Raw genomic sequence first — 22,232 nt, forward strand, 5'->3', positions numbered from 1 at the left:
AAACAAGTAAAAATCTTACCATTTCATTTTGTCATTTGGGCCAGATGAAAATGTTGAACTTTTTAACACCTCACCCATTTCCTCTCGACAAAAACTGAAGTTATTAATGGTCCACATGTAGGAAAACTTTACCACTTTAACCTAAGAAATTCAGAAAACCATATTTAATGATGACTTTTATGTTTTCTAACTGGTCACATCCTATAATCTATTTTTCTAGCATTTCTAATAACTACGCCACGAGTTTGACAATAATTCTCAAAAAAGCATAAAAGTTGTAAGTGACATATAAAAAAGTAAGGCATTTTTAACAGCATGTACCTGTGTATAACACCAGCTTTCTGCTATAGGACCAGCAGACATGTCTCCAGGTAGAGGTGGGGTGGGTTCCCGAGACATTGCCACTTTATTGCAGTCTTTTAGGATTTATGCAGTATCTGAGTACTTTACCTATAAAAAAAGAAGTTCCCTTTACTGATCAAAAAGTTTAACTGAATGAACCAAGATGGACAAAGTATTTAAATAGTCACAAAACAATTACTTTCCCCAAATTAGATTATAAAGGAACAACTGAGGATTTAAAATTTTAATAATTTTTAAGAAATACAATCATTAGCCTTTGTGACATATAATGCCTGAAATCTGAGTAACAAAAAACAGTATTTGTAGATAAGAAATTATATTGCCAAGGCATATTTTCCAAAGTATTACAAATCTTATATAACATATAGGTTAATGGTATGATCATAAACACAAAATTACAAAGCAACCTGGAAACTTAATGACAGCAAATGATGATACTGATTCACCTTCCCTCACCTTTTCACTGACATATTCATGAAAACCAGAAGCCCTGAAAATTACAAAATATAATTATTCATATATCAAGACCCCAGAACTTCTCACCAACGAAAACATAGACTGGGCGACACTCTGTGAGAATAATAATACAGATTTCCACAAGAATCTACCTTTACTTCAGACAAACAGATTCTCTGATAAGACTTCATCCCTATCAGAGTGCTTCCTACAGAGATGAACTATAAATTTCCTTCCAGTAAGCTGTTCTTGTACTACATCCACGTGGACACACAGTTAATTCCTCATAACATGACCAGGGCATTAGTGACTAGATGATGATGCTTTGCAACCAGGTAAGTCTATTTAAAACAAAAAAAGGCAAAATCAGAAAGAGCTACGTAAGTAGTGTACTTTGCAGGAGCAGGGAGTTTTCAGATCATATTCTAACATAACTCAAGTCTGGAGAACCCTCTTTTCATTTTAAGAATAACTACTGGAAGAAGAAAAACACATGAGTCCCATGGGGTGGGGGGGGGCAAGGACTACTAGGCAAAGGAGAGAACCTTATCCAAAATACAGAAGAAAAATTTCCTCTGTGACTATACTCTATGAAACAATAGTGCAAGATGAGAAAACAAAGATTACAGAAAGTTGTCTGAATGATACACAGAAATAAACAGAGTTAGAAAAGGTATAAAAAAGCTAAGAATAAAGAAGCATATTAAAAATTTGCATTAGAAATAAGGGACACATTCATCACTGGAACAAAAATTAAAGCAGCATAAAGTTCTCCCAGAAGCAGAGAAAAATGATAAAGAAACACAAAAGAGATCATTAAAGATATAGAATACAGAGACCAAAATCAGAGCTACTCATCAGATGACTGCTCCAAAAGGAGCCAAAACAAATGGAAAAGTGCATTTATAATCAAAGATAAAAGAAGGTGTATTTCCTGAGTTGAATAAAAAGCCTGGGTGACAGTCTGAATGAGAGCCACAATAACCAATCATAACAAGAGATCATCACTCAGATATATTTCTGTGAAATACAAAATGAAAGAGGGAAAAAAAAATCCCTACAAGTATATACGGCCCATCTTTCTACTCACCACTAAAAGCCTGAAGAAAACAGGATCATTACTATTAAGTTCTAAGAGAAAAGAGAATTAGCACAAGGATTCTACCTTATCATTTGTTCCTCTTGTCTGAAGCAGCAAAAATACATTTCCAGATGTGTGGGACACGTATACCATCCCCATAACTATTTGGCAGGGAGGATGAAAACATTCAAGGTATTTTCCAGTCAAAGACAGATGTGTCAAAAGGAAAAACAAAATCTCCATAATGGAGAAGTTCTGACTTCTATTACCACTGAACATGTATGAGAAGCCCTGGTAGCACGGTGGTTAAGAACTCGGCTGGTAAACGAGAGGTCAGTGGTTCGAATCCACCAGCCCGCTCCACGAGAGAAAGATGCAGCAGTCTGCTTCTGTAAAGATTTACAGCCTTGGAAACCCTATGGAGCAGTTCCACTTTGTCCTATAGGGTCACTATGAGTCTGAATCGACTCGACGGCAGTGGGTGGGAACACGTACAACAAATCCATAATATGTTTTAAAACTGAATGGATATGTCAAAGATAGTTCTAAAACATCATGACAAAATTAATCAACTGAATAAAATATTATATAAAACTATGAAATAACAAGAGTTTTTCTTGAGGCAAGACTTCAAGCGTGCCAAGGACTGAACTTTGGAATATGTACGTGAAAGGGAGACGTTCCTCTGAGCCTTATAACCAAAAAACAGTTGATTCGAATCAGAAGCCAGGTGTTGTAAATAAAATCACCAACTTATGTAAGACTTGGCTGAAAGGAAGAATACCTGCCAAATTAACTACAATTCATCCATCCACAAGTATTTATTAAGTAGGTTTTTATCTGCAATATATTCTTCAAGCTCAGGAAACATGTTAGTGAAAAAACACAAACTTCTATTTTTTAAAAAGTTAACAGATAAAGCTAAAAGAAAATAAGAGAAATAAGACCGGAAGTAACTGCTACACAAAAAAAACACAAAAGGTCCCTAAAAACCAAAAACCCGTTGCCAACTCACAGCAACCCTATAGGATAGAGTAGAACTGCCCCACAGAGCTTCCAAGGAGTGGCTGGTGGATTTGAACTGTCAACCTCTTGGTAAGCAGCCGAGCTCTTAACCTGCACCACCAGAGCTCCTAGGAGGCACAAACAGTACACACTTGACTGCTAACCTAAAGGCTGGCAGTGGTACAGTAGAAGAAAAAGCCTGGTGATTTGCTTCCATTAAGATTACAGACAAGAAAACCCTATGGAACAGTTCTACTCTGTAACACATGGGGTCACCAGGAGTAGGAATCAATGTGATGGCAACTTAAAACAACTGCTATGCAAAAGCTAAAAATTCTTCACTTGGATAACAGTTTCCCTGAAAGGTTGATGCCTGAGTTGAGAACTAAAAGATGAGAAAAAGGCAGAGCAGAGTCAAGGGAAGGTCTGTAAAGAAGGGAAGAGTAAGAACAGTAAAGTCCCTAAGGCAGGGAAGAATGTGAAATAATTTCAAGGGGAAAAAGGAGTTCAGTATGCTTGAAGTTACTGAGAATTTTGAGTAGGAAAACAACGGCGTAATTTTGATTGTAGTAAGATCGATTGACAGCCTTCCAGAGAATGGCAACAGAGGATGGGGAAGAATAAAACCAGGATAACAAGTTAGGAGGTTATTGGAGTAGTCTGGCAAGAAAACATGGTGACAGACTAATATGGTACGACAGTGGAAATGGAGAAAGTGGTCCCAAGGATTGAAGAAAATATTTTAGAATCAACAGAATTTGTGATGGGAGGGCAGCAACTGGAAGGGCGGCAATGCCAAATACTAAAGATGGGGGAGACTAGAAAGAGTAATTTTGTGTTGCATAGGTAAATTTAATTCCAATTAAGTAATCAAAAAATACTTCAAATGGAGAGTAATTTCAAAAATTAACCCTTTATGATCAGATTCTGTATGTAACTTCCCTTTTCAGTGATGTACCACATTGAGCTGGGAAATCAGCAAGATAGTCAGGCAAGAAAGTTAGGATAACATTGGAAATATTCTATTAGGAGCCCTTAAAAGTTTCAATCAGCATTAAAGGAGGGATGAAGAAGAGTAATTATTCCTTATTAAACAACAGCAAGAATAGAGGAAATAAATGACGGAAGAAAATAGTGCTTTAAGAAAAATGAATACACAATTCATTTTAGGGGCATTGCCTACTGTCTCTTTAACAAGAATTATTCACTGCAGTGGTGGTTCAGGGACAGAATTCTCCTCTTCTACGCAGGAGACCCAGGTTCGATTCCCAATGTACTAGTGCAGTGGTGGCCACCATGTTGCTCTGATGTTCAATATGTTTCAGCGGGGCTTCCAGACTAAGTCAGGCTAGGTTAAAAGGCCTAGCGATCTAATTCTGAAAAGTCAGCCAATGAAAACCTTATAAATCACAACAGTCCAGTACCTTGTGCGTAGGGTCACCATGAGTTGGGGGAAGAATTGATGATAGCTAACAACAACATATAAAAAAGTAGGTGCTGTTCTTAAGTAGTTGCAAAAGACTTAAGTTACTGCCTTCAGTTGCTTTCAAAACCCACAAATATAACAGATTAAACTCTCCAACTAAAAGGTAGAATCGGCAAAAAAAAAAAAAAGGTAGAGATTGGCAAAATGGTTTAAAAAGACATGGTATCACTAAACACTAGAAGAGAGACAATTTAGGTTCAATAATACAAGTTGACTTAAAAGTAATGCAAGTAATTATAAAGTTTCTCCTATAATCTTTGAGTTTAAATTAGCCACTATTAGAGAATAAAGTACTCACTGATTATTTTTATGACTCAAAAGAAAAACAATTAAGGTTCTTTAGCAATTGCCTCCAATTGTGCTTTATTCTTGGTGTGTTAGCTATCAAGCTTCCAAACCAAAGAAATATGTGATTACCCAGCATGGTAAAGTTTTTGAAAATCACATTGTCTGAAGGATATCATCAAAATCTTACCCAACTATAAAATGTGGCTAACATGTTTACAAGGTACCTCTTTTGTACTGTTATCTGTAATCAGTTCAAGTCTTCTAGGAGGCAGCTTAATCACCTGTGGTGTTAATTATATTGCATTCTTGTTTAACTCTTAGTTAACAAAATGTAAATCACTCTAGAACTAAGAAATACTATCATATTTATGGTAAAAGTCCTCTTAAGTGCTTCATGAAGTTACAAATGAAAATGCTGTTGAGGTATCAAAACAATTTTATATATATGATGGCTGTGTAATGAAAGGAAAATGAGTTAATATGAGACAACATATAATGCTCAGTAGTATTCCTAAGACTTTAACAGGAACAGTGAGAATCATTTACTGGTTGAAAGAGAAGAACAAAGTAAGGGGACTCACACTTCCTGATTTTAAACCATATTATACAGCTAATCAAAACAGCTTGGTCCTGGTATAACAACAGAAATACAGACCAACAGAAAAGAATTGAGAGCCCAGAAATAAACTCATACATCTACAGTCAACTGATTTTTGACAAGGGTGTCAAGGCAATCTATGGGGAAAGGAGAGTCTCTTCAATAAATGGTATTGGGAAAACTGAATTTCCACATGCAGAAAAGTCAAAGAGGATCCATGCCTCATGCCATACACAAAAACAAATTCAAAATGGGTTATGTGAAAACTACAAAATTTTTAGAAGAAAATGCAGGGGCAATGCTGTCAGGCCCTGCCTTTAACAATGGATTATCTAATATAACAAAAGCACAACCAGCAAAGACAAAATAAACAGGACTTCATAAAAATTAAAAACCTTTGTTCATCAAAAGATTTTATCAAAAAAAAAAAAAATCAAAAGACAAGCTACTGACTGGGAAAGTATCTTTGGAAACCATATATCCAGTAAGAATTTAGTAACAAAAATACATATAAAACTTTGACCACTTAACAAAAAGACAAATAACCCAATCATAAAACGGGCAAAGGACTCGAATAGACATTTCATCAAAGAGCACATTCAAATGGCTATCAAACACATGAAAACATGCTCAACATCATTAGCCATTCAGATGCAAATCAAAACAACGATGAGATACCACTTTGTTCCCAGTAGGATGTCTATTGGTGAAGTAGAAGGTCGGCGAAAAAGAGGACGACTCCCAACACACGGTCGGCGAAAAAGAAGGGGACTCCCAACACAGTGGCCACAAGGATAGGCTTAAGCATAACAACAATTGTGAGGATGGTGGAGGACCACACAGTGTTTTGTTCTGTTGTGTATAGGGGTGCCGTGAGTTGGAACCGACTCAATGGCACCTAACAACAGGATGTCTAAGATTAAAAAAAACAAAATAACAAACGTTGGTGAGGATGTGGGGAAATCAGAACCCCTATCTATTGCTGGTAGAAATGCTAAATGATACAGCCGTTGCGGAAGACAGTGTGGTGGTTCCTCAAAAAACTAAAAATAGAACTTCCATAAAAAAACAAGAAAACAAAACAAAGCCACTGACTCCTAGCCACTCTATAAGACAGAGTAGAGCTGCCCCATAGGGTTTCCAAGGAGCACCTGGTAGATTTGAACTGCTGATCTTTTGGTTAGCAGCCATAGCTCTGAACCACTATGCCACCAGGGTCATATGACCCAGCAATTCTACTCCTAGGTATATACTCAAAAGACTTGAAAGCAGAGATTCAATCAGACTTGTACACCAGTGTTCACTGCAGCACTATTCACAATAGCCTAAAGGTGCAAAGAACCTGAACGCCCATCAGTGGCTGAATAAACAAGATGTGGTACATACACATACCACTCAGCCAGAAAGAGACATGGTGTCTTGATACACGGTACAATATGGATGGAGCTTGATGACACTATGTGAGTGAAAGAAGTCAATCACAAAAGGACAAATATTGTATGACTCACTCATATAAAAAGAAAAGGCAAATGTACAGAGACCAAAGTTTATTAGTGGTTACCTGGGGTGGGAGGGAGGGGGAAAAGGGGAGGTAACTGCTTATGGAGTACTGAGTTTCGGTTTACAGTGATGAAAAAATCACATTGACTAAGGGTTGAGTTGCACAGCTGATTAATATAATTGCTGTCAATATGATGTACACCTGTAAAAAGCCGAATTTTCAAAAGTTGTATGATACATTTACAAAGACCAAAAATAAAGTAAAATAAAATAAACAACACACACACACAAAACAGAGTTGCTGAAGCTTGTGTATAACCAAACACCTCATGGGATTTGGCTCCTTGGTTTAGAGGTGTAGGTCATAGTTTCATTGGAGAACCCACACGTTCAGTGCTTCTGTTCTACCTCCTAGTTTGCAACGTAGTGCCTGGGGTCTTAAAAGCTTGCAAGTAGCCATCCAAGACATTATAATTAGTCTCTATTTGTCTGGAATAACAGAGGAAAGAGAGTCAGGATTAGGAGGAAGATATGGAATGTATGGCTAATTGCTTCCATGAACAACTGCCTCCTTTGCCATGCAACCAGAAGAACTGGATGGTGCCCAGCTACCATCAAAGATTCTACAGAAGAAACCTGATCAAAAGCGGGGCAATGCAGAATAGAATTTCAAATTCTCACGGAATCCACATTTTCTGGAGCCATGGAAGATGGATGAAACCCCGAAACTATGGCCCTAAGATATTCTTTAAACTTTAAACTAAAAATATCTCCTGAAGTCTCCTTAAAGCCAAACAACAGTTTAGCTTAACTAGTAAGGAATGTCTGCCTTGAGCATTATACTATGCTCTTTTAAGATCTATCTATATGGAATCAAATTGACAACAGCACTCAAAAGATCAGACAGAACTCTGGGGACAGTGAGTTTATGTAAATGGAGGAGGAACAACTCAGAAAAGGAGGCTGAGGATGGTTGGACAACTCAAAGAATGTAATCAATGTCACTGAAATGTACTAGAAACTTGAATTGGTATGTTTTTGCTGTGTAAATTCTCAACAACAAAAAATAGAAGAAAATATTAAAGAAAAAATAAATCGTATACTAGATGTCCTGAATATGGTGCCTGTCATGGATTGTGTCCCCCCAAAATATCTGTCAACTTGGCTGGGCCATAATCCCCAGTATTGTGTAACTGTCCACCATTTTGTCATCAGATGTGATTTCCCTAAGCATTATAAATCCTATCTCTATGATGTTGATGAGGTGGATTAGCAGAAGTTATATTAATGAGGCAGGACTCAATCTACCAGATTGGGTTGTGACTTGAGCCAATCTGTTCTGAGATATAAGAGAAGTGAGCAGAGAGACAAGGGGACCTCATATCACCAAAAAAAGCACTGCTGGGAGCACAGCCCATCCTTTGGACTCAAGGTTCCTGGCAGAGAAGCTCCTAGACCAGGGGAAGATTGATGACAAGGACATCCCTCCAGAGTCAAAAGAGAAAGGCTTCTCCTGGAGTTTACACCCTGAATTCAAACTTCTAGCCTACTAGACTGTAAGAATAAACTTCTGTTTGTTGAAGCCATCCATTTGTGGTATTTCTGTTATAGCAGCACTAGATAACTAAGACAGTGCCTGAGTTGGATTCTGCAGGAAGCACACAAGATTATAGGAAGACCACAAACTACAGCACAGTTCTATAGTGAGACCAGTGTGAGTCATTGGGCCTTACTGATACTGAGCTTTTACTTTGTTAAGTAATTGTAGTACGACACATCTCCTATGATTGGAGAATGGATAGCATGAAATAATACGTGTTTACGTTTAGCACAGAGTGCTGGAACAGACACACCCAGAAAAACTTCACAGGTAATCTTTCAGGATAAGTTATTTGGGTAGGGAAAATATGAGAAGTTATGGACCAGGAAGACAGATTGAAAAGTTCTAATGGTCATCTAATAAGTGCTTCTGAATGGAGTAAAAGCAGGAACAATAGAGTAAAAATATATAAAAGAGGAAAAAAATAGATTATTTTCATGATCTCAAGAAAAGACACAGCTCACAGACAGGTCTCAACAAGCACCAAGAATGATTACTAAAAAAAGATCTATAGCTAGAGACATCCTGATAAAACTTCAGAACTCAAAAAAAAAAAAAAAAAAAGACACGAGAAGTTCTAAAATTTCCCACATTACCTACAAAAGTATAAGTCAGACTGAGAGCTGGATTCTCTAAGACAATGGAACGATGCTTTCAAAGTTTTTGAGTGGAAAAAAATCTGAACTTAGAATTCCATGCTCAGACATTCAAGGATGGCAGAATAAAGGACGTTTTGATATATGCAAAAACTCGAAAAGTTTACTGCTGTATATTCAGTATTACTCAACAGGGTATTCTGAACCCAATGGACTCCAAGCTTTTTTTGCATGGCAAACCTTTAGGGCTAAAAACATATTTGAACATATGACCTCAGTATGCATATGTTTATTTACAAATTATATATACGTATCACTGTTTGATGATGTCAAATTAACAACTGAAAATAACTGGGAGATGGGGGTAAGAGGAGGAACAAGACTTATCTTACATACAGGTGGGTAATACTGTCTAAAGCTAATAAATAAAAAAGAACACTATAATAGAAACCACACACAGGACAATTTACCTTCCCACTCCCAGTTCCACTTTCTCACTGTAAACTGTGCCTGCTTTCAGTTCTGTGTTGTTTTTTTTTTTTTTAAATATTATAAAAAGAAAAAAAAAAAAAAAAGGCTGTACATACCACAATATGCCAATTTAGAAAACTGGAATTGGTTCCTGATTGCCATAATCAACTCACATTAAATACTCCTACCACCACTACCACCCCCTTTTGTTCCCTGTCTTTTTCTAGAGTTTTATGTACTTGTTTGTGTTCCTACCTAAACTATTACCTTTACGGAGACGGAGTTTTACTCATGTCTATCACAAAGTCTAGCACGATGTTTGGTGTTTGTTTAAAGGGGAAAAAGGCGGGGGGAGGGGTGTTATTAGATGGCCTGAGGGAATTATTTCTGGCCTAGACATGAAAATAGGCTTAAACAAGTTTACCTAAAGTTGACTGAAATCTGTTATAAATAGAAAGTTTCCTCTTCAAATTAGAAAAAGATGTGACTCTCAGTAGAGTGGTTAGATTTAGTAGCAGCATATTCAGGCACAGCTGCTACTGAGAAAAATCTTAGAGGAGTAGCAACAAGGGGTGTTGAAGACTACAGCAATGGCAACATTCTGAACCCCAAGAAAAAAACTGGGTAGAGACAGGAAGAATATTCCTCCTTCCTGGCTATCTACAGTCCTATATAAGCGGAAAGTAAAAGAGCTAGGGGAATCAAGGGTGGTAGTGATGAATTTACACAAGACCTAAGTATAAAACAAATAAAAGGATGCATAAGGAGCTGAGCAAATACCTTCACATACCTTATAATCTACTTACCTCTTCACATCTTCCTACTTTGGCTATTAATGAGAAAGAGCCCCCACGGTGCTGTATTCTTTACCTGGCTTCCTCCCCTACAGTATTGAAAAAATCCTTTCCTTTGCTGGACCCCTCCTCCCCTCCTCAGCTTTGCATTTGAATTCCGCTTTTACTCAGAAGTTATACTTAAACACCATTGCACCTGTGTAGTATGATTGAGAATGTTGCTGACCGAACTTGTATGAATCCCCTACTGGTAAACCCCTTTAAAAAAGTAAGCTTTAGCAGCAGCTCTGACTGGCTCCATTTCCTTGTGCAACAAAATAAAGGTGCCTTTCCTGCTCCAACACCTTGGTGTCTCAGTTATTGGCCAATACAAGTCATGCCTAGTAAGAACCTGAGGTTTCCACCTGGTAACATTTCTGGTGAGCCAGCTAGGAGCCATCTGTTCCGTTCCTGAGGTTGACAGGAAAACAGAATGGCCCCGATCTCTGGCACCACCAGGAGATTTCTCCTGGAGACCTTGAAACAGCTCTGGAAGCCCACCTTCCCTGGGACCCAACGATGGCTGAGAGACATGAAAACCACCTGGTTTGTTTGGTAAGTGCCTAGGTAAGGCCCTAGAAGAGTCCCAAGAAGTGGGAGAAATTGACCATCTGAGGGCATTAGGAATCTGAGGTTATTTGTTAAATAACAGGGTAATTCCTGGGTTAAGGCCTTACAAGAGTCCCAAGAATTGGGAGGAATTGACCGCTGAGGGCATAAAAGGCTCAGGTACCTGTTAAGTTGGTGCACCGGATTAGGTTGTGTGAGTGTGTATCTAGAGAATAGGGAACGTTCAAGGAATCCCAGAATGTGGCCTGCTAAGATGCATCCTTAAGAAATGAGAGCAGAAACTCGGACAAACATGGCTCTGGCAGCATGCCTGTCCCTTTCCTACTTTTGCCTCTTTAAATATATGCCAAATAAAACCTTTCTTTTGGCTTTACTGAACTCTGGTGTTTTCACCCTGCAAGAGTTAATGGTGCAGTTGCTGCAGGGATTCTAAAACCATGAATCAGGTCGACCTCGAGGAGACCTGGACTGTGGAGCAGAAGCCAGCAAAGAGATAGGTCCTATCTTCTGGACCCAAGGATTCGCACTCTACTTCCCTTCGACACGGAAGGGGTTAGTGCTCTCGGAAAACGAGCCTCTGCTCCTTCTTTTTGTTCTTTTCTCAAGTTTTCTTTGGCATATTTGTTTGGAAAATGAGTTGTTTCATTAAGGAGACTCTTTCTTAGATTTCTGCTTGATCGTTTAAGAGTAATATCCAGTAGCTCTTGGTGAACTGCAGTTTAGTTCTGGATTTGGGCATTTGAAACATTAAAGAGGTAATTCTACTTTCAAAGAGCTCTGAGCCACTATAAGCCGCAAAAATTCGGGCATGGGTCTCTCAGTAAATGCCATTAGAGTGGTCACCAGCGCTCATCATGAGTGTTAAAGACTCCCGTGACAGGATAAGCTGGTAGGTGAGACAGGCTAGAGCACTAGGCTGCCTGCCACCCACAAGCAAACTTTCACACAATGAAGGTACACACTGGTCTAAGCAAAACACTGTCCAAACCCCATGGCATTCCTTGTTAGGTTTCTGTTTGTGGCTCAGAGAAAACCTGGAAAACAGTCCTCTGTTCTGCCAGATCGCAGGGAGAAGTGGTAACTTCCTAACTGTTTTATGATAGTTTCTCCATAAAGAATCACAATAATATTCCTTCGACACTCTAGCAAGTTATTAAGTTTTATCTAAAACCTGTTATTTCTGTTGAATTGAGTCAGTCTTACCAAAAACTGTTTATATACACTTTTAAGAAACCAGAATCCCCATACCCTTGGTTTGTGTGGTATTGTTCGATAAGTTTATGTGATCTTTCTGTCTTCTTCTGTTCTGAGAGCTTACTTCCAGTCTACAGCATTGAGTCTGTTCTCTGTCTTGTCTCAGGTTGGAGGCTATGGCTGAGAATTGCTGTTTTTTTCTAAGGCTCTCTTAGAACCTCAGTTCTTTCCTCATTCAAGGGTAACTGTCTTGTGTCTCTGTGATTTCTGTGATGATTTAGATTTTTCGTAGCTACATTGAAAAACTTTATGTTTAAGTCAATCATAAAAGCAAAGCCTCTCTAACTTAAAAAAAAATTTAAGCTAGATATTATTGAAATGTGTTTTATTTAAAGAAAAAGGATAATTTTGTTTTAAAGTAAAACAGTTCCAGAGTACAAAAAAGAAGAAAAGCCTGAAAAAAATTGCTGAAGGGCTTTGGAATTTACTGGGTAGATAAAAGGTTGTGATAAGGAAAAAGCAAAACTGCTTTCTAAGAGAATAATAAAACAAAAAGAAATTAGTTATCTTTTGGATTCATTTACAAAATTGCTCAAGAGCTTTGGTATTTACCGTGTAGACAGCCTTTCCAAATGCCTAGATCAATTTAAACACATGTAAATAAATCAGAATGACCTAATCTTGCCTTCTACCATGAGTCAAAAAAAATAGAGTAGGGCAGCATTAGGGTTCTCCAGCCCCCAGTCTCCAAGGTCATATAGCTCCAGTGAAGCTTTTGAAAGCCCCTTTCCAACTAGATGGAGACCCTTTAAGACAAAAAGAAGAAAAATTGCTATTTTACTACAGTTACCAGAAATTGGGTGGATCCCAATCATAAAAGAACTGTAAACAAGTTCTCTCTATGGTAGGGGAACTTTAAGATGCCAACAGAAAAAAAGAAAGAAATCACAATGAGACACACCTGATATGGCCTGGGAAAATGTTTTCAACCCTCACCAGACACTTAAGGTTATATTCATATCAATGAATTGGGCAGTTGAGCAGAGACTTTCTGATGTCCAAAGCTAGTTGATAAAATCTTTAAGGGCTAAAACTAGACTGGAAAAATATGAGAAATAGTAAAAGTTGAATGAAAACTTAGAATGTTTAAATAGACTTTCAATAACAGTTATGTTTTATCGTATACAGGCTTAAAATAATTTCTAAGACCTTTTAAGTAACTTTTTTTTTTTTTTTTTAAGTAACTTAGGAAACCCTGGTGGCATAGTGGTTAAGTGCTACGGCTGCTAACCAAGGGTCGGCAGTTTGAATCCGCCAGGCACTCCTTAGAAACTCTATGGCGCAGTTCTGCTCTGTCCTATAGGGTCGCTATGAGTCAGAATTGACTCGAGGGCACTGGGTTTGGTTTTTTGGGTAACTTATTTTTTTATTGATGCTAAACTGAATTAACAGGTATTTGTCATAATTTAAGCTTAAATACTTCTGCTTTTTATGGCACAAGAGAAAGGGTACATGTATATGTGTATTTGGGTCTGCTAATGAGTGTGTTTATGTTTGCCATTTAAAAGGATGCACTCTAAGAGATACGCAACAAAGACAACATTTAAGAAGTTGGAAAAAAAACAACTTTATTTGATATGGTCAAAAGTTTTATCTGTCTGACTAAAATTTAATGGTTTAATTTGAAAATTTTAAGAGCTTTACTGTTAAATAAAATATAAAACAAAGAATTGGGTTATTGCTGTTAAGATAACAAAATTTTCTTTAATTTCTGAGCTGAAGGGTTAATTTAGTCTTTGTGTAATCTGCCTCAAAGGCAGAGGTTTGGCCTCTCATTAGAATAAGATCCCTGAACCGAAAACCAAGCCGCATGGCTCTTAGAAAGAAAGAAAAAAAAAGCCAAAGTTGTTACTTTAAGATCTTTGGTTAAACAACTTAAGTATTGCTTCACCACGACCTATAGAATAAACTCCTGACAACTCTGAAACTTCATGGAAAGCCACAAAGAAAAATTTCATAAAGTGCTAAAAAATTTTATTCCAAAAAATTTTATTTAATAAATTACATGGAGGTATAGTCAACATCAAGAAAAATGCCTGATTCCCTTTAAGATTTAGGTTAGCATTTCCTCTTGTGTTTTTGCCTAATATTAGATAGCAAACACACATTATGTCATAATTTTCATAAAAGCCACTATTTTTCTTTTAATATTTAGTAAACAGTTATAAACCAACAAGAAGTCAGCAGCCACAATGAAATGCCTAGGTCCAATATTTGCCCTTCCTCAAAAATATGCCAAACAATTCCAAGCCGGGCTATAGTTCAAAATGGACACTGGCCTGGAATGACCAATGTCCAAAAAGAAATAAGAGTAAGGCAGAGCCCCCACAGTGCTGTATTCTTTACCTGGCTTCCTTCCTTACAATGCTGTACTGAAAAATTCTATGCTGCCTCCCAGACTCCAGCTTTGGATTCGAATTCTGCTTTTCTTGGAGGTTATATGTAGGTCCCGTTGCACCTGTGTAATGTATTAAGAATGTTGCAGACTTAACTGGTATGAACCCCCTACTTGTAAACCCCTTTAAAAGTAACCTGCCTGACTGCCCTTGGTGAGCAGTCTTGGCAACAGCAGCTCCGAATGACTCCATTTCCTTGTACAACGATATAAAGATGGCTTTCCTGTTCTCCCACCTTGGTCTCACATTTATTGGCCAATACGAGTCACGCCAAGTAAGAACCTGGGGTTTCCACCTGGTAACATTGAGGCCTACGTGAAACAGCTTAAGCTCTCTGCCCCAAAGTAAAAGGAGACTTTCCTTCAAATTTTACAAGTTTTTTTTTTTTTTTCAATTTTTATCAGGTCAAACTATATGACATAAGCGTTTTTGTGGGTCAAATACAGGAGTATATTGGCAGTTTCATATAATTCCACCTAATAGTCCCAGCCTCCAAATGATTACAAGGCAGTCCTCAAACACTATTCTTAAAGGTTTATATTTCTCTAGGGCAGTGATTCTCAAACGCAGGTGTGCATTAGAATCACCTGGAGAGCTTGTTAAAACAGAATGCTGGGTCTACGTTGAGGCCAATAATCTGCATTTCTAAGAAGGTCTCCAGTGATGCTGCCGCTGCTGGTCTAGGGACCTCGCGCTGAGAACCACTGATCTAGTTTGAGACCACTGATCTAGTTTGAGGGCCGAACCAGGAAGCTATTATCATTTGATAGAAAAACCAAATCACCCCTGGCCAGTTATCCTTCATTTGTCTTCCCCCTGGCAAAGTCTCCCAATTTAAAAACCAGTTGCTATGGAGTGGACCCCAACTCATGGCGATGCCATGCAGAACTTGCTCCAAAAGGTTTTCCATGATTGATACTTGGGAAGTAGATCATGAGGCCTTTCTTCTAAGGCACCTCTGGGTGAGCTAGAGCTTCCAACCTTTCAGTTAGCGGTCGGGCATGTTAGCTGTTTGCACCACCCGGAAACTGCCCCCCATTCTACCTGGGTACTATCCTGAGGGGCTGGCCAGTTTCATCTTCTTTGCTCAAGGCTCTTAGTTTTATGGAACATAAATCTCTTTTGAAACCCACCACATCCTCTAACAATAAAGTAACTAGGTAGTTATATACATATATATATATATGAAACTGGTTTTCGTTTGGGGTTACAAAATTAGGCAAAAAAACTTCCAGGCATTTTAAAACCAACCCATTTTCTATTAGATGATTCCTAAAAGCCATCAGTACAAGCAGAGATGTAATTACTTAAAAGATCTGCTTACTGTTGACTGGGCACCTAACACCCAGGTTCCCCTAAAAACAAACCAAAATGTCAACCTCTGTGTACACAGATAACTCTACAAATTCACTGTATTTGTTGTTCTAACATATTTTCAAAGAAAAGATTGTAAGAAATCATTTAACAATATCTACACATAGGCATAATTATGTTACTTTCCTTGGCAAGGGTAGCATGGAAGAAAACACTGAGATCCACGTATTCAGAGACCTGGTTTCTATTTCCAGCCATTTTAGGTATCAGGCCATGCGCCCTTTGGCACATCACTCCCTGAACCTCTTGTTATACAAGGGGTTGTAGGCAAGAGTGACTAAGTCTTTTCCTGTTCTACCATAAGTTAATACAGAAAGATTCATAAAATATAGTCTAAAACTCATTCAACATCACCAAATAATTTCCTCACACTGTAACTTCTTAAAAAAATCGATGACAGGTCACTCCAGGACCTGATTGTTTTTCCTACAGCATAACATAGGAAGGACATGCCAGATCTTTTGAAATCATTTTAAAAATCACCATTTCCAAACAACTACATTTATATGTCATGCTAGTTGCTATTAAGTCCAACTGCTGTCTTACTACTTATGTAATAACTTATATACAAAGCACAACAAGAAAAGTATGTGCCTATCTGTAGTTATGTTAATAGCCATAGCCCTAAATATACAGAATACTTTACTTTTTAAAAGGACACAATTTCTATAAATGTTATAAAGACAGTATTGTGATTGTTAAAAATCAGCTTTATTTAATTAGCAGCATGGTTTATAGCTATGATCATTAAACCTTATAAAAATTTAAATTATAATAATATACAAACAGTATGGTGGACTAAAACGGGGCCAGGCTAGCAGTCAGAAGGCCACTTACTATGGCCAATTTGTATGACCTCTCCCTTCTTATCACTCATTCACTTAGTCTCTTATTCACTCATCAGTTCAAGTTATTTGGTGGGGGGGGCTACCCTGTGGAAACAGGAAGGATAAATGAAAGACAGCCCTTGTCCTCATGATTTGAACTAGATCTCTCTGAGTTCTTCATGTAAAATCTACTGTAACTTTGAATGTGCTTAAGAAAACTGCAAAAAACCTGACCTGGCCTTTTTTTAGTAAAAATTTCTAATTTTGTAAAAATTTCAAAACCAAATGTGGTTGTATGTATGTATGTATGCATGTATGTATATGCAGCAAAAAACATGATAAAAAGAATCAACCAGATACCCTTAACGCCGAAGCATTACCTTTAAATTCACTATCGCCCCTAAAAGTAAACTAACCTGGGTACAGGCCTACAAAGTTTAGCAAATTTCTGCAGTGGCTTAAAGCTCTTAAGACACAAAAAATAAAAAATTACCTATGCAGAATTTGCTTTTGTAAAGTATTATGGGTGAAATTTCATGGAAATATATGCATTATATGAATTGCTGATAAAAATTTTAAAGTCAATTTAATTTCAGCTCTAATTTATAAATAGTAGTAGCACACTTTTATCTAGTTCATGTGGGAATAAGCTATTTCTATTAACAAAGTTATCTAGATAATTTAACTTTATCTCTTCTTTAAGCATCAACACTGTACTTTAATCTGTCCATCTTAAATGTCACCTCTTTTCTAAAGCTTTCACTAACCATCTTGTGGCCCTATACCATTTTTCTCAATAAAATGAATTATTTTCTAGTTACCTAAGCATTTTTATAATGAATGCCTCTAACATAGAATTAACCAAATTTATTGCAATTATTGATATAATAATTCTAAGACTTTACTTCACACTTTGGAATTTGAAATTACTCTTACATACATTACCTCATTTGATCCTCTAAACAACTCTGTGAAGTAGTTACTTCTATTACACAAACAGGGAAACTGAAACACAAAAAAAGCAATGTGACCTACCTAAGGTCCCAACCCAGTGCCATCGAGTCAATTCCTCAGAGGGTACAAAACAACAACTCAGCAAGTCAGAACTTAAATCCAAGATTTTTAGTTAAAAAGATTATGATTTTGTTCAACTCATCCAATATACTAAGAAACCTGAGGTTACTATAACTTCGTCTTTATGTAACCACTGTCTAAGACAGAGCAAAACCCACTGCCATCAAGTCAATTCTGACTCGTAGAACTGCCCCACAGGGTTTCCAAAGCTGTAAATCTTTATGGAAACAGACTGCCACATCTTCCTCCTGTGGAGCGACTGGTGGGTTCGAACCTCATACATTTCAGTTAGCAGCTGAGTAAATTAACTACTGCACCACCAGGGCTCCTTGTAGGACACACCATGGTAGATAAGAGGCAGAGATATATGCACTAGATTTAAAGTTCAACACTAGTCTGTCAGTCTGTTGTACCTGTTTGTTGATTGGATGCTCAAAGGTATGCTGCTGGTATTTCAAATCCCAGCAGGGTCACCCATGGTAGACAGGCTTCAACAGAGCCTCCAGACTAAGACAGACTAGGAAGAAGAGCCTGTTGGTCCACTTTTGAAAAAACTGGCCAACGAAAACCTTATGAATTGCAGCAGAACACTGCCTGATATAGTGCCAAAAGATGAGCCCCTCAGGTTGGAAGGTACTCAAAGAACAGAATGCTGGAAGTTATTGAACAATACCCTTAATATAACATGCAAGTAAAATTTTGCTGATGATTATTCAAAAGCCATTGCATCAGTATATCAACAAGGAACAACCAGAAATTCAAGCTGGATTCAGAAGAGGACGGGGAACAAATGATATCACTGCTGATGTAAGACAGGCATTGGCTGAAAGCACAGAATACCAGAAAGATATTTACTTGTGTTTTATTGACTATGCGAAGGCATTTGACCATGTGGGTCACAACAAACTATGAATACCATTGCGCAAAACATGACCTCCAGAACACTTAATTGTGCTCGTGAGAAACTTGTACACAGACCAAAAGGCAGTCGTTCGAACATGTTGTTCGAACATAACAAGCGGATACTGCGTGGTTTAAAGTCAGGAAAGGTGTGTGTCAGGGTTATATTCTTTCATCATACTTAGTCAATCTGTATGTTCATAGTCTGAGAAGCTGGACTACCTGAAGAAAAACTTGGGATTGGAGAAAGGCTCATTAACCACCTATGATATAGAGATGATACAACATTGCTTGCTGAAAGCAAAGAGGACTTGATAAAGATCATACGCCTCAACATAAAGAAAACAAAAATCCTTGCAACTGGACCAATAAGCAACATCATGATGAACAGATAAAATACTGAAGTTGTCAAAAATTTCATTTTACTTAGATCCACAATCCACAGCGATGGAAGCTCAGTCAAGGATTCAAACAACATACTACACTGGGCAATCTGCTGCAGATTTCTTTAAAGTGTTAAAACGCAAAGATTTCACTCTGAGGACTAAGGTGCGCCTGACCCAAGCTATGGTATTTTCAATCATTTCAAATGCACAAAAAAGCTGGACAATGAATAAGGAAAATCGATGCCACTGAATTATGGTGTTGGCGAAGAATACTGAATATATCATGGACTGTCGGAAGAATAAACAAATATCTCTTTGAAGAAGTACAGCCAGGATGCTCCTTGGAAACAAGGATGGCGGAACTTCGTCTTGTATACTTCGGACATATTATCAGGAGGGACCAGTCCCTGGAGAAGGACATCGTACTTGGTAAAGTAGAGGGTCAGTGAAAGAGAAGAAGGCTTCCAACAAGATGGACTGACACAGTGGCTACAACAATGGACTCAAGCATAGCAAGGATTGTGAAGATGGCACAGAATGGGCAGTGTTTCCTTTTGCTGTACAGAGATGCTATAAGTCAAACAGATGCAATGGCACCTAACAACAACTGGTAGAGTAAGGAGCCCTGGTGGCACAATGTTAAGTGCTCAGCTATTATCCAAAAGGTCGGTGGTTTGGACCTACCAGCTGCTCCAGGGGAGAAAGATGTGACAGCCTGCTTCCATAAAGATTACAACCTTAGAAATCCTATGGGGCAGTTCTGTCCTGTCCTATGGGATAACTATGAGTCAGAATCGACTTGACAGCAGCAGGTTTTTTTTTTTTTTTTTTTTACTGGTAAAGTATTACATTTATTATACAGTAAAGAACATATTGCCTCCTAAAACAAAGTCCCAAATATAATTATTATAGAATGATCCAGGAAATGCCATCAAAGTTAAGAGTTCGGATTCTGAAGTCAGACTTTGGGTTCAAGACCTGAAGGAGTGTGAGCTCTCTGAGCCTCAGCTTCCTAGTCTGTAAAATTGTAATAACAAATGGCAAGTATCTCGAATGATTGGTGTATTGAGTGGAAACGTACAGAAGACACCTAGTACAGTGTCTGGTATAAAGAAAGTACTCAATAATTACTTTTACATGTATGAGTATCAATATGAAACTCAAAGACAGAACAGTAATCATCTCAGAACTATAGACAGCAGAGTTAAATTTGCTGAATTATGGTTTTTGAGGTTTTATTTTTGCTTTTTGAAATTGGATCACTTGCTTCTCCATCAACTATTTTATCAGCTATTAACTCTGCTCCTCTCACATTGGTTATCTCTAGCAGCTTCCATCTCCCTTTTAATGCAAGTAACGTAGTGGTGTAGTTGGAAAGAGACTGGTATCCAAAATGTTTCTTGGGATTCCTGTAACCTTTGATGAGTGAACTCTCTGGAGTGATGGAAATAATCTATACCTCAACTGGGTTGTTGTTACACAGGTGAATACATCTGTCAAAATTCACTGAAATGTACAAGATCTGTGTATAAAAACTACGTAATTTTTTTTTTTAACTGAATTGTATAACTCTTGAATAAGTCGCTTACTTTCCTTTTCTGGCCCTTAGCTTCCTCATCTACAGATAGGGAATGACAACTCCTCACTCAGAAAAACTGCTGAGTATTAAAGGAGATAAGGTCTGTAAGTAATTAGGGCAGTTTCTACACAGTTGTCAATCCTGGATCCACTAACATTAATCCTAGGCATTCTTCGAATTTACCTGAGTCCTAATTCATTCATCTAAAATAAAAGCTATGTTCTCAAACTCTCATATTCTCTCTCCCCACTCCCTCTTTCTTGCTCTTGTCGTCTCTCTCTCTCTTGTTTTAGGAAAACAGGCTAAATATATGATTAAAGCTTTTTTCTTCCTAGTAGCTTTGGACAGAATCATGAGTCTTATGTCATCACATTTCTCCTCCTGCTTCATTCAGCAATGGTCAAAAAAATTGTACCTTAAGTTACTGAAGACTTCTTTACCCATCTTGCCCCAATGTTAATCTATTACAATTCACTCCTCAAAAGTCTGATGCTATAATGAAAGAAAACAAAGTAACCAGTGGCCAGATATTGAAGTTGCAATAATTGTTGAAAATTCTGAAAAATATGCATCAATTGTGCAATATCCTTTGCCAATTTGTAAAAGCCAAAATATTCTCCCAAACACCCTAAATATCCTTAATAACCCATTAAGAAACTGCCATTCACTAATTCATACAGAAATTTCTGTCATTTATTTCCTGTATCATCACTCTGAGTACAAAAATGTCTCATTACACTTGGGATAATTAATTCCATGCTTTGAAAATATAATTACGTTAAAACTAGCAATTGCTTTCACTGGTCTTCAAATCACTTTTTAAAAGAATCTGAGCGTGATAGTTAAGGTTGTGTGTCAACTTGGCTGGGCCATGATTTTAAGTGGTTTGGCAATTATGCTGTAGCTTGGCAGTTGTATGATGTTGTGATCACTTCCATGAGATTTCATATAATGTGATCACCTCCACGATGCGACCTGCTGTGAGTAGCCAATTGGTTGAAAGGGAGTTTCCTTGGGTGTGTGGCCTGCATTGAATATAAGTGGACATTCTGGCAAGACTCGTGGGTTTTGCTCGCTCTGGATCCTGCAGCTGGCTCCCGTGTGTCAGGCCTCCAGTTCTTGGGACTTGAGCTAGCAGCTTAGCTGCAGTCTTGCCTGCTGATTTTGGGATCCATCGATCTTCGAAGCCTGTGAGCAAGAACCCTGCTCTCTGATCTGTTGATCTTGGATTCGCCAGTCTCTACGGCTACAAGAGTCAGGAAAAGCCTCTATCCTGACTGTCATGGATTGAACTGTGTCCCCCCAAAATATGTCAACTTGGCTAGGTCATGACTCCCTTTTATGATTTTCTATCACTTTATCTTCTGATGTGATTTCCCTATGTGTTGTAAATCCTATCACTATGATGTAATAAAATGGATTAGCAGCAGTTATACTGATGAGGTCTACAAAATTAGGTAGTGTCTTAAGCCTCTCTTTTGAGACATAAAAGAGAGAAGAGAGACATGGGGACCTCATGCCACCAAGAAAGCAGCGCCAGGAGCAGAGCACATCCTTTGGACGTGACGTTCCTGCACTGAGATGCTCCCAGACCA

General features: G+C 37.9%; 1 protein-coding gene across 3 annotated transcripts in view; it reads right to left on the reverse strand.

The window, feature by feature from the left end:
* Positions 1-22,232, reverse strand: part of SPOPL (speckle type BTB/POZ protein like) — a 72,888-nt gene that overhangs the window by 26,646 nt on the left and 24,010 nt on the right. For 2 of the 3 annotated variants that reach the window (XM_003405854.4, XM_064287258.1), the window contains exons 2-3: positions 322-450; positions 20-141 (exon numbers count right to left, since the gene is read on the reverse strand). In XM_003405854.4, coding sequence (XP_003405902.1) covers positions 20-141; positions 322-399 — 200 coding nt within the window. In that variant the 5' untranslated portion in view covers positions 400-450. Of the gene's footprint in view, positions 1-19; positions 142-321; positions 451-22,232 lie in introns of those variants that run through there. The other variant, XM_010586337.3, reaches the window with a different exon arrangement.

Source organism: Loxodonta africana, chromosome 6 (assembly GCF_030014295.1).
Source record: "Loxodonta africana isolate mLoxAfr1 chromosome 6, mLoxAfr1.hap2, whole genome shotgun sequence".
NCBI classification, from domain to species: Eukaryota; Metazoa; Chordata; class Mammalia; order Proboscidea; family Elephantidae; genus Loxodonta; species Loxodonta africana.